Source organism: Lutra lutra, chromosome 4 (assembly GCF_902655055.1).
Source record: "Lutra lutra chromosome 4, mLutLut1.2, whole genome shotgun sequence".
In the NCBI taxonomy this organism is placed as follows: Eukaryota; Metazoa; Chordata; class Mammalia; order Carnivora; family Mustelidae; genus Lutra; species Lutra lutra.
Window position 1 is genome coordinate 139,612,767 of NC_062281.1, and position 14,451 is coordinate 139,627,217.

Genomic DNA, 14,451 nt, shown 5'->3' on the forward strand with positions numbered 1-14,451 from the left:
TTAAATAGGTAAGCAGCGTAAGTACAGAAATATCTATCCACACAAATATGTGGCCTCTAAATCTATTCTTAAAATAAAGGTAGATAATGTCTTCTTTCAATGGGTCTAAATCTAGCTGCCATTTTCTCTAAGTCAGCACAGGTACCTCTTAGAATTGTCTTTCAGAAAACCCTCTATGTGGTAAGTTAGACTGGTGTAAAAATATGTGTGTTCCTGTTTGTACTCTATTGTTTTCTTCAAATGAAATGTTCTCCTTTATTCAAATGCTACTGTGCCTCATTGAATTCCTCAAGCCATAGCATTTATTGAACTATTCCCTAACAATAAAATAATATTGAAGTATCAATGATACATAAAGAACTACATGTATTTAATGTATACAACTTGATGACTTTGGACACATGTAAATACCAATGATACCATCATCACAAACAAGATAATAGACATGTCTCAAACCTCCTAGGATTTCCTTCTGTCCCCTTACTCTTTGTTTTTTTGTGATAAGAACAGTTAACATGAAAATTTGCCCTCTTAACAAATTTAGAGTTGCACAATATTGTATTGTTAACTATAGACACTATGTTGTAAAATGGATCTCTATAACTTACTCATCTAGCATAAATGAAATTTTAAACCCATTGAAAAACAACTTCCGTTTGTCCTGTCTAGGCTTAGGTATCATTTCTTAGGGTAATTTTCCCTAACCACACCAAATGGATTTATTTCACTAGTATACATGACCTTCACTCTAATTGTTTATTTAATCATCCATAATTCCTTATTTAATATTTAATGCATCTACTAGAATGTAAGTTTCATGAGGGCAGAGGTCTGTTTTCATGCCTATTCCTTTGGCACCAAACACATTACCTGAAAAGTAACACACACATGCACACACACACACACACACACACACAAAGTTTAACCAACTTGCTTAAGAAGGGTCATGTTTTATATCCTAATAGTGCCTAGACATAATCCCTTTTGATTAATCATTATTCTAATAAAATGAGGAGACACATTCATTTGGAAGGAAATCAAGATTAATGAATATCTGAGGACATAGGAGACTCCCACAAACATTAAAAAGAAAATGTCATCCACAAGAATATCAACATCAGCATCAGCATTTAACAACATCACCACACATGTAAGTTTGGGCCAGAAATATAACAAATATTACTGAGCACTTATTATTTTCCAGCCACTGCTCAAGACATTTGAGATAGATATATCCATGACCAAAACAGAAAATTCCTCCTATACAATAACAGAATTTACATCCTGAGGCAGGAGAAGATAGGCAATAACCATAATAAATAAGTAATTTCTGCAATACTGAGAAGATGGTCAGTACTATGGGGAAAATAGAGCAGAATAAGGGGAATTGGGAGTTCAGTTCCAAGTAGGGTGAAAAGGTAGGTCTCATTGAACACGTGGAAAAAAATTTTACTCTGATTATGAGGAAAATAAAAAGTGTAAAGGTAATAAAATGTTCTAACAAAAGATTAAATCAAATATCTGAATACAGAGAGGAAAAAAGACCTGAGTGAGTCAGGGACTTTAGTGGAAGGGAGAGAGATTTTCACTTTGGTTTATAGTTTAAGATTTAACTTTTCAACAAAATTAACTTTGAGTTACAATAAAATTGAATAAAAAGTATTATATCATTTGCTAAGAGAAAACAAAGCATATTTTTAGTTAAAAATTCAAGTTATTTGGAGATAAGATGAGAATCTTACCATTTTTACTGATGTCGAGTTCTTTAAGATTAACTAAACTAGCAATAGTGGTTGGCAGATTTGAAAGATCATTATCAGGAATACTTAGTTTTCTTAGAGCTTGACAGTTGAACAATTGCTGTAAGAGAAAATAATGATTAATTAGATCTCAATTTGGTTAAATCCATTCATACATAAACTCAGTAACAAAATCCACTGTCTTTTTAAATGTCGTAATAAAATGGCCACCTCCCATTTCCATATTCTCAATTCTTTTCAGAATGCTTCACATACCATCTCCATGTTCATGCCTCACTATTCTGTGCCATCCAAATTCAAAACACAAGGTATTCTATCTTCCCCTTCTGTTTACTATTAATGTAAAATTTGCCCAATCCTACTGATTTTTTTTCTTTCAAATACTTTCTGGAGTTGTCACTTCCTTTCTATTCCCACAGCTACCACAATAACCCCAGTTCTCCTTCATGTATCACTTCCATTTAATCAAGTTCAACAATTGTTTATACAACATTCAAGAACTGCAATACAGCTGAATATGTGGGCTTACATTTCTTTTGTGTCCCTCCACACTGCTTCAAGACTCTAGCAAATGAAACACTTAACTTTTGATATTGTTTTTTAAAAATTTTTTTTTTTTTTAGATTATTCATTTATTTATTTATTTATTTGACAGAGAGAGATCACAAGTAGATGGAGAGGCAGGCAGAGAGAGAGAGAGAGGGAAGCAGGCTTCTTGCTGAGCAGAGAGCCCGACGCGGGACTCGATCCCAGGATGCTGAGATCATGACCTGAGCCGAAGGCAGCAGCTTAACCCACTGAGCCACCCAGGCGTCCCTTGATATTGTTTTTTAAAAAAAAAATCACTAGCGATTGGTTCACTTCTACCATCAGTCCAAAGTGTTAAAATGGGGAAGAGTCAAGTGTTAAACCAATGGTTCTCAAATCCAGCACGGTTTTAATCATTGCTAAGTGGAGGTGTTTATTTAAAATGTGAATTCTTGGACTTGACCCAAAGAAGTATTGACAAGGCGGGTCTGGGATGGGAGTCAAAATCTGCATTTTTAATCAAGCAGTTCAGTGATCTAATTATTTTGAATTATTTGTTTCCAGTATTTTGGGGGAATACTTTTTGGGGAACAATATTAGATTTTTTAGCTATGTCAATCTTATTTTAAATGCCCAAGATATAAACAGTTGGGACAGAATTTCTTATTCATTTCTGGAAAAATTATCTTAATGGGATCTCTTCTATTTGACATTTCTAATTCTATTTTGCTGATTTCCCATAGATAAAGTGTCTGGATCTATGACTATGCAATTGGCTCACAGTACATTTAACCACTTGTTCTTTCATGTAATTCACTATTTATAGGCAAAAACAATGTAGTACATAGTTGTTATTTCTTAAATCGTTAGTTTTCTAAAAAGTAGATTGTGCTTACTGTTTATTAAGATAAAAATATACAATTTCTTGCTTTTGATAAGCCATTTTGGCTCCTTACAAAGATTACTTCCAATACTTCACGTAATGCTAGAATTTCAACATGCTATACAGAAGTGTTTCTACCTTTTTTTTTAAAAATAAAACCTAGAAAAGAGGACTTTGATGCATTTTTTTCACTAACTACTAACTTTCCCTTTAAAAAAATAGAAAAATAGATGTCTATATTCATTGTAGACATTAATTTAAAAGTTTTCTCAGTCTCTATAATTCTCTGAGAACCATTAGATCCACATGCAATGTGGTTAGTTATAGATTTATAGATTTTAAAAATTCAGTCGACTCGTGACTGATGTTGGTAAGACACACTAACAACTCTTTGATCTGATTACTATAGCAATTTTATACAAAATTCAGACAAATAATTTTCAAAACAGTTTTTTTTAAATCCAAGTTTAATCATCTCAGCTAAATTCTCAATTTTATTCAAGAATTAATTATAGGTCCTGGTTTTGTCAAAGATTAATTGACCCTATAGTTGTGGGTTCACTTTGGGGTGTTTTATTCTGTTCCATTGATTTATGTGTCTGCTTTTGTGCCAGTACTATACTGTCTTGAAGACTAAAACTTCGTAATATAACTGGAAGACCAGAATGGTGATGCTTCCACCTTTGCTCTTCTTTTTCAAGATTGCTTTGGCTTTTTAGGGTCTTTTGTGCCTCTATACAAATTTTAGGATTGTTTGTTCTAGCTCTGTGAAAAACGCTCTTGGTATTTTGACAGGGATTGCATTAAATGTGTAGATTGCTTTCAATAGTATAGACGTTTTAAAAATATTTGTTCTTCCAATTCCTTAACAGTGAATGTTTTTCTATTTCATTGTGTCATTTTCAATTTCTTTCATCAATGTTTTACAGTCTTCAGAGTAGAGATCTTTTACCTTTTGGGGTTAGGTTTTTTCTGAGATAGCTTATGGTTTTTGTTGCAATTGTAAATGGGATCAATTCCTTGATTTCTCTTTCTGCTTCTTCATGATTAATGTATAGAAATATAACTGACTTTTGTATATTGATTTTGTATCCTACGACTTTTCTGAATTTGTGTATCAGTTCTACCAATTTTTTGGTGGTGTCCTTTGGGTTTTCTTTAATGGAAAAAGTTTCTTCAACAAATGGTGTTGGGAAAACCGGACAGCAGCATGGAAAAAAATGAAACAGGACAACTTTCTTACACCATACACAAAAGTAAATAAATTCAAAATGGATTAAAGATCTAAATGTAAGACAGGGAACCATTAAAATCCTAAAGGAGAACAGAGGCAATAACCTCTTTTACATTGGCCATAGCAACTTCTTATTATATATGTCTCCTGAGGCAAGGGAAACAAAAGCAATAATATGCTATTGAGACTCTATCAAAATAAAAAGTTTCTGCACAGCAAAGGAAGCAATCAACAAAACTAAAAGGCAACCTTCAGAATGGGAGAAGATATTTGCAAATGACATTATGTGATAAAGGGTTTGTATCTAAAATATATTAAAAAAACTTAGTAAACTCACAACCCAAAACTAAATGATCCAGTTAAAAATGGGCAGGAAAAAAAAATGGGCAGAAGACATAGATAAACACTTTTCCCCCCAAAAAAATTCAGATGGCTAACAGACACATGAAAAGATGACCAACATCACTCATCATCAGGGAAATATAAATCAAAACTACAATGTGATATAGCCTCACAGCAGTCAGAATGGCTAACAGCACAAGAAACACAGGTTTTGCAAGGATGTGGCAAAAGGGGAATCCTCTTGCACAATTGCTGGGAATGCAAACTGTACAGCCACTCTGGAAAACAGTAGGAGGTTCCTCAAAAAGTTAAAAATATAACTACCCTAGGATCCAGCAATTGCACTACTAAGCATTTACCCAAATGATACAAAAATATTAATTTGAAGGGATACATGCAACCTGATGTTTGTAGTAGCATTATCAACAATAGCCAAATTATAAAAAGAGCCCAAATGTCCTTCGATTGAAGAATGGATAAAGAAGATGCAATGTCTACACACACACACACACACACACACACTATAATATTACCAGCCATCAAAAAGAATGAAATGAAATCTCGCCATTTGTAAATGATGTGGATGGAGCTGGAGACTATTATGCTAAGCAAAAAGTAAGTCAGTCAGAGAGAGACAAATACCATACGATTTCAGTCATGTGTGGAATTTAAGAAACAAAATAAATGAACATAGCATGGGGGAGGGGGAAGAGAGAGAGGGAAACCAAGAAACACACTCTTAATTATAGAGAACAAACTGATGGTTACTAGAAGGTGGGAGGATGGGTTAAATGGGTGGGTATTAAAGAAGGCACTTGTGATGAGCACTGGGTGTTGTACGTAAGTGATGAATCACTGAATTCTATATCTGAAACTAATTTACACTGTATGTTAACTAGCTGGAACTTAAATAAAAACTTGGAAAAAATAAAATTAAGGAAAAAGAACTAATAGAGATCTCTATATTCTCCTCCAATATTATTTTATTTTATTTTTTTTAAAGATTTTATTTATTTATTTGGGAGAGTAAGAGTGTGAGCATAAGTTGAGGGGAGGGCAAGGGAGAGAGACAAATAGAATCCCCACTGAGTGGGGACCCTGATACGGCCTTGATCCCAGGATCCTGAGATCATGACCTTAGCCAAAGGCAGACACTTAACTGACTGAACCATCCAGGCACCCCAGTTCTTCTCCAATTTTAAATTAAGTTATTCAGCAACAAAAGGTATAGAAACTCCTGAACACCCTATTACATGGACAATCTAAGACTCCTGTGGTATGGAGGCTAAGAGCATGGCATTTGGAATCAGCTTGATGTGGATTCAATTCCCATGCATCTAGTTATTAGCTGCGTGATCTTGGGCAAGTTACCTAATGTCTCTGGACTTGTGAATTTCCTCACTTGTATAACTAGGAAAAATAACATTCTCTAACTTGAAGGGTGTTGAGATGATTAAATGAGTTATTTATTCATATTCAAATATTCACATTCAAATATCTCATCAGTTTTAAGTACTGCATTTTTTCACATATTAACATCTTTGATATTTGGAATGACTCTTATAATCAAGAGCAAGTTATAATTTGGGGGGTTCCTGGGTGGCTCAGTCAGTTAAGTGTTCAACTTTTGGTTTCATCTCAGGTCATGATCTCAGGATTGTGAGATCAAGCCCCAAGTCCAGCTTTGTGCTCACCACAGAATTTGCTTGAGATTCTCTCTCTCCTCTTCCTCTCTCCTTCCTTGCACCCTCTCTCTAAATAAACAAATAAAATCTTCAAAAAAAAAAAAGAGCCATCAAAGATGGCTTTTAAGGAGTGTATCTTTTAAGGAATGTACACTTTTAAGGAGTGTATCTTCCTTAGTGGTACAATAATGACATATCTTATAATTATTAACCTTGGATTAATGAAATGAATTACTTGTAAAAGTTTGGCACATAGTGAGAGCTAATAACTGTTGGCTATTCTGAATATTTATATACACAAATACAGAGGCACACCTATGCAGTAATCTATTTCTTATTTTTCTTTTTAAAAAATATTTTTTAAATTTATTTGACAGAGATAAAGACCGAGAACACAAGCAGGAAGAGTGGCAGGCAGAGGCTGAGGGAGAATCAGGCTCCCCACTGAGCAGAAAGCCCAATGCAGGTCTTGGTCCCAGGACCCCTGGGATCATGACCTGAGCTGAAGTCAGGCACTCAAGAGCCCCTATATCTTATTTTTCTAGATGATGAGGACTTCGAAGCCTGGAGTCAAGTCTAATTCATCTTGGCATTAATTTGTTTCATCTCTGCACATGCCAAAGTGGCTAGCACCATATCTTGAACATGGTGTATGCTGCATAAATATCTTTGGAAGTATACTTAGATAAGTCAAGGGAAAATGAGGACAGTGATAGATTCCAGCTGAGAGTGGTACTTCACTGAACTGGAAGTTTCAGATAGGTAAACAATCTCAGTGGAATTTAAATTTCCTAAACAAAGCAGTGAACTTTGAATATGAGTCATGATGTCTAAAAATTGGCAAAGAAATTAAGAAAGCATTTTAATGATTCTTTCAAGATTCAAGCTTTGAATGAAAATGAAATAAAGAAAGATTATGAACTAGCTGTGATTCTTTCATATAGTACAAAACAGCAAATATAATTAATAGCTAATTAGAGTAAGACTGTTAATGCTAATGGTTATCCTGTCTTTCATTTGCTAATGATATTTCACATTTCAAAAACATTAAAACTATTTTGAGTCTTAAAATATTTTTGTACTGAAGTATTCTCTTTCTTGGGAGAAAGGAAGCAATTTAACTCTGACAGAAATTGGTTTTAGAAGAGTATGCAATTTAAACTATTGACTCCAGAAAGCAATGGTTAGATATTTTCTAAGGAGCTGCCACAGAAGATAAAGGCTTGAGTGAGGAAAATAAAACATATTCAGACCCCAAAATGTATATTCTAAGAGGTATATTATTCATTTATTCATGGAAAACCATGAGTTGATATTTGATATTATGCTAAGTGCAAGGGACAAAAAGTGAGTAAGACACAGCCACTGAGTTCAGATTGCTTATAATTTAATATTTACACACTCAATTAATTGCAATGTGAAAAAAGATTCCATGAAGATAAATAACAGGTGTTATGTAAACACAAAAGTAGGATATCGGCACCAAAGGATGTGGAGGATAGTGGTGGGGTGGATTCATGAAAGTATACCTAGAAGGGGGGATTAAAAAATGAATCACCCAAGAGCAGGCAAAGTTAGACAGATGAAGGCTAAAGGGGGATAACTTTGTAACTTTCTGTAGCATCTGAAGATACTCCCAACTCAAAAAATGTGTAACTTAATCTAGTTTCAGATGATTTGTTTTAAAGCATGAGGAGACTTGGATCTTGGAGTAAATACTCTGAGTCTACAATTACACGCATTTAAAACGTATTTAATGAATACCTATTGTATGCTATGGTCCATGGTCCATGTTGAAATTAAAGACATCAAAGGAGGGACACCTAGGTGGCTCAGTTCGTTAAGCATCTGACTCTTGTTTTGAGCTCATGCCATGATCTCAGGGTTGAGGGATTGAGCCCTGCATGGGGCTCTGCTCTCAGCAGGAAGTATGCTTGAGATTTTCTCTCTTCCCCTTCTTCTGCCCCCTTTCCACCCATACATACTGTCTCTCTTTAAAATAAATAAATCTTTAAAAAAGAAACATAAAATGATCCTGTCAATTTCTGGTTTTTAGCAGTATGGTGGACTAAATATTGAAAGAAAAACATTTTAGAGCAGCAAAGCTACACACACACACATGCACACACACTCCTTGAATGCATAACTAAGCTCTGTCTGTAAAGTACAAAAATCCTCAAATCCCAGAATACCAAGAAAAGAAAATAATACATAGAGTTAAGTAGGTCTACATTTAACTTTTGCTCTGGTGATATTTGTTGGTCTATGGTGCCTGAAGGCTTAGATACTTTTGTAAAAAGAGGGATGGAAAATTCCTTGGGGTCTGAACAGAGTGGGAAATTGGCTTATAGACCACTACAGTTAGATTTGGGATTTCCTAAGGGTGACATCCTCTGTGAGTGAAGTAGAAAAAACAGTCCTTAAAAGAAGGTCATTGCAGAATGCATGCCTTTCTCAGTTTTGACTCTGTGTGAAATAAGGAGAAATAAAGAAAAGAAAAAAAAAGAGGGAAGGGGAGAGTAAGAAAGAAAGAAAGGTAAAAAGTAAGAAAGAAAGGAAGGAAGGAAGGAAGGAAGGAAGGAAGGAAGGAAGGAAAGAAGAAAGGAAGGAAAGAAAGAGAAGACAGGGAGAGAGAAAGAGGAGGGAAAGAAAAAATATAGGAAAGATAAAGAAGAAACAAATAAGGAAAGGAAAGGAAAGCAGGAAGGCCAGGAAGAAGAAAGGAATGAAGGGAGGGAGGAAAGGAAAGGAAAGGAAAAGTGTACCAAAAAAGAATAGGAAGAAATAAAAACAAAAACAGAAAGAAAGATGAAAATTAACCTTCTAGGGCTTACCAGCCACAGCCTATCTTCTTCCCCTGAGTTAGAGTCTGGAATTCACAATATCTATAAGGCTCCCTAAAACCCAGTTCAGAGTTACATGTGGTCCTGGATTACTATTGCCCCAAATGCCTGGTAAAAGTAAATACAGATCTCCTCCGAAGGAACACTTAAATTAAGACTTCAATGAATTCCCACAGACAAAGTTCTAAGAAATATGGGATCATTTAAAAAAAAAAATCACTAAATATATAATTAAATAATCAACTGAATGAGATGATGCAGAAAAACAAATAATCCTGCCTCTAAATAAAGCAGATGTTAGAATTATAAAATGTAAACTACAATTTATATGTATTTAATATGTTTAAAGAAATAAAAGTGTGATTTGAAAGCATGATGATAAAAGAGGAGATTATCACAGAGAGGTCACAGATCAGAATAAACATTGCTGGAGAAGGCAATAGTGAACTAGGTGTTAAGAAGAAATTAACTGAATTTAAAAACAAGGGGATGGAAAATAGAAAAGACTGGTTATATAACATGAAGAACACAATAAGAGCTTTTAAAATTTAAGTAAAACTTATTAGGGAAAAAGAGGATGAGGTGCCTGAGGAATTCCAAATTTGTTCAGAAACCCTTATCTTGATTGATGAAGCTCAAAAAAATTAGAAATAAGTTAAATGAAAGATAACCGACATTTAGACTTATATGAATTTACGGAGTATCAAAGTCAATAGATCTTAAAAATTACCAAAGGAGAGATTACCTTCTAAAGATTGAGAATGAGAAAGACAGAAGATTTAATAATTAAAGCAAAAACTCATTAGATGTTATTACTAAAGTACTAAGAGTAAATAATGTAATATTTGCAACACTTTTTTAGGAAAAGAGCAAAATGATAGCATTTTTAGATAAAGACAAACTGAGTTTACTACCAAGATACTTTCATTAAAACAACCACCAAAAGATATATAATTTTTTAAAGATCTATTTATTTACTTGAGAGAGAGAGTGGGCAGGGGCAGGGGACAGAGGGAGAGAGAAAGGGAGAAAATCTCAAGCAAACTCACCACTGAGCGTACAGCCTGACTTGGGGCTCAACCTCAAGACCCTGAGATCATGACCTGAGCCAAAACCAAAAGTGGGATGCTCAACTGACTAAGCCACCCAGGTACCCCTCAAAAAATATCTTTTAGGAAGAAGGCAAAGGACTCTAGCAGACACATTTGAGCTGTAGGAGTAATAGCATTAAAATTTTTTTTAATTAAACAGGACATGTGGTTTAAAACCAAACAAACATTAGCTATATAAAATAATGAAAAGATTTCTAATTATAGTATTAAAAATCAATGTAGGTCAAAACAGTTTGATAGTGGCATAAAACAGACATTTAGATCAATGGAACAGAATTGAAAACACAGAAATAAACCCACTCATATACATTCAATGGATATTTTACAATGGAGAGAAAAAAAAGCAAAAAAGGGTAGTCTTGTCAATAAATAGTGATGGGAAAACTGGATAACCACATATAGAAGAATGAAATTAGACCCCTATCTTATACCATTTATAAAACTTAATTCAAAGTGGATTAAATACTTAAATGTAAGATACAAAACTGTAGGACTACTAAGAAAAAACTGAACATAGGTTAAAAAGCTCTTGACATTGTTTTTGGCAAAGATTTTTGGGACATGACATCAAAAGCACAACCCATAAAAACAAAAATAAACAAGTGAGACTATATCACACTAAAAAGTTTGTGCACAGAAAAAGAAATGATCTGTAAAATACAAAATTAACCTTTGGAATGAGAAAAATATTTGCATACCATTTGTCTAATTTCAACAGTAAATAAAAACAAAGCAAAACAAGAAGCAACCTGATTAAAAAATGGGCAAAGGACTTAAACAGACACTTTTTTCCAAAGAGGACATACAGATGGTCAACAGGTACACGAAAATATGCTTGACATCACTAATCATCAGAAAATGCAAAACAAAACCAAACGACACATCATCTCACACCTGTCTGAATGGTTATTACCAGAAAAACAAAGAACAAGTGTTGGCAAGGCTATGGAAAAAAGGGAACCCTGGCACTTTTGGTGGAATTGTAAACTGGTACAGTCACTATGAAAAACAGTATGTAGATTTCTTAAGAAATTAAAAATAGAACAACCATAGGATTCAGCAATCCCACTTCTGGATATATATACAAAGGAAATGAAAACACCTGTTTCAAAGAGGTGCATGTTCATTGTAGCATTATTCACAATAGCCAAGGCATAGGAAACAACCCAAGTGTCCATCAACAGATGAATGAATACAGGTATGGTGTATATGAATATTTAGATATAATGGAACGTTATTCAGTCATAAAAAGAAGGAAATCTTGCTTTTTATTACAATATGGATGGACCTTAGGGCATTATACTAGGTGAAATAAGTCAGAGAGAGAAAGACAAATATTGGATGATCTCAATTATATGTGACATCTAAAGAAGTTGAACTCAGAGAAAGAGAGAGTAGAATGGTGGTTGTCACGGACTGTGGGATGGAAGAGATGGGAAGATGTTGGCTAAAGGGTACAAATTCCCAACTATGAGATAAATAAGATCTGGAGATCTAATGCACAGCATGGTGACTATAATTATGAAAACTATATCATATACTTGAAAGTTTTAAAGAAGGTAGGTCTTAAATGTTATTACCATGCATACACACACACACTCACATACTCACAACTCCTAATTATGTGAAGGGATGGAGATGTGGTACCTTACTGATACTTAATTACTTTATTGTGATAACTATTTTGCAATATATGCATATATTTAGTCATCACACAATTTGCATATGTTATATGTCAGTAATAGCTCAATAAAGCTGGGTAGAACTAAAAAATCTGAACAACAAATGCATATGTATCAGGAAAAAGCTACATTAAGACAGCCATATGTTAAAAAACACTAGCTCACCAGGAATATATAAATCTGAACTTGTATGTACCTACTATCATTATCTTTAGAACATTTAAAGAAAAATTTCATTTATCTACATGGAGGTAACATCATAACAAGGTATTTCAACAAATTTGCCTCAGAAATTGATTAAAAACAGACAAAAAGAAAAGCTATAGAAGAATTTATGGCAAGTAGATTGTCCTGCTGGACACAGAATACTGAACTCAAGCATACATAGTACATTTTTAAAAAAGTACATATGAAAAATTTGCAATTAACCACATACTAGACATAAAGTCTCAACAAATGTCGAATAATTTGTAACAAAAAGACCAAATTCTTGGATCATAATGCAAGTTATAAATTATTCACCAAAAGATAACTTTAAAAGCTTTGTAAAAATTTAAATTTGATAACTCATGGGTTGGAGGAGAAATCATACTGGAAATTATAAAATACAAGTAAGCAGGAATAAATTATTGCGCATTAAAAATGGCAGGATATAGCTAGAGAAATTGGGAGTGATTTGTCACCTTAAGGGCTTACATTAAGAAAAAAATAGAAGGCCGAAATGAATGAGTTAAGCATGCAGTTTAAGACGAGAGAAAAATGGTAACAGAATGTAGAAAGGAAACAAAGATAAAGGAAAGAGTTCTTCACAACACATTCGTCTATGAAGGAAGGACAGAGATTCTGAAACAACCAGACTGGGAACTCCTTAAGCTAAGGAAGCATGTATTTTGTGGGTCATTATATGCATCTTATGATTGTTTTGTCTTTTTAAATTTTTTTTATTGTGGAATGTGAATATATAAGCGTATATATAATATGTATGTCCTTTTAAAATTATGATGATAAAACAAAGACCCTTATCCCTCAATCTAGCTAAACAAAGCTACTTTATGCCCCTCCCAGTCATGCTTTTGGTTCCTACCTGACCCATTTTGAGGCAACCAATTTCTTGAATTTTATTTTGCTCATTCCCTCACTTTTATTTATATTTTTGCCACAGTGCCTACCAATCCTAAATATATATATTGTTAAGATTTGTCTGTTTATATGAATGGAATAATACCGTATGCTTTGTTCTGCAACTTGTTTTCTCATACAATATTGTGTTATCAACATTATTCCATGTTGAAGTATATCATCTATTTATTCACTTTTACAACTTCGTGCTTCATAAAACACAATTGTCTTATATATTCTACTCTTGATAGACTTTTGGGCTTTTTCCACTTTTTTTCTAATATAAGCAATGCTGCTAAAAACATTCTTATATATGTCAGCTAGTGCACATGTACAGAAGTTTCTCTAAGGAGGTAGGCATATGCTCAAATTTACTAAGTAAGAGAATTTTTTTCCCAATGTACCTCTAACAATTAAATTCCCACTAACAAAGATAAGAATTCTTATTTCTTCATACAAATTTCTAAACTTTGGTACTGTCAGACTATTTCATTTTTCCCCAATCTGTGGTATGTACCATGGTACCATATTTTACCTAATAATTAATAAAATTGAACATATTTCCTTGTTTTATTCATTTAAAAGAGCTCATCACATATTCTGGATACTGATTCTTTGCCAGTTCTCTCAATATATGGCTCATCTTTCCATTCTTTTTATGGTATCTCTTGATAAAAAGGCATTTATAGTAGTCAAATTTATCTCTCAGTTTTAATATGTACAGATGGCCTCCTACTTTTTTTCTTCCAAAAGTTTTAATGCTTTGACTTGACTCATTTGGAATTTATTTTTGAGAAGGATATGAAGCAAGGATCCATTCTTTTCCTTTTATAGATGACCAGTTATTCTAGCATCATTTTTAAAATAGTCCATTATTTCTCCACTGATTTACAAGACAAGTTCTGTTTGTATATCTGATTTCCACATAAAGGTTTCAGCCAGAATGTGAAAGGGTCTGAGTCAAGGCTTTATCCTACAGGAAGTGCTCTAGTTGTAATCTTTAATCAATTGAGTCAACTTTACAGTTGCTGTCTCCAGAAGCACACACGTGCGTGCGTGCGCACGCGCGCGCACACACACACACACACACACACACACACACACTCATTTGCATCCAATTTCGACAACTTGCAAATCACTAGAAGCCCATGCTTGGATTTGTGGAGCAGGTTAAGGACCTTGTAATAGGTCATAATGTGTTATTTCCAAAAAAGCAGATGGGATTGGGTCCATCTGCTTTTCGTTTTCATCATCTTTCTGCTC

General features: G+C 33.8%; 1 protein-coding gene across 6 annotated transcripts in view; it reads right to left on the reverse strand.

Annotated features, from left to right (window-relative positions):
* LRRC7 (leucine rich repeat containing 7) overlaps nt 1-14,451 on the reverse strand; it is a 575,277-nt gene that overhangs the window by 299,593 nt on the left and 261,233 nt on the right. For all 6 annotated transcript variants that reach the window (XM_047725077.1, XM_047725083.1, XM_047725078.1 and 3 more), the window contains exon 4: nt 1,743-1,860. In XM_047725077.1, coding sequence (XP_047581033.1) covers nt 1,743-1,860 — 118 coding nt within the window. The remainder of the gene's footprint in view (nt 1-1,742; nt 1,861-14,451) is intronic.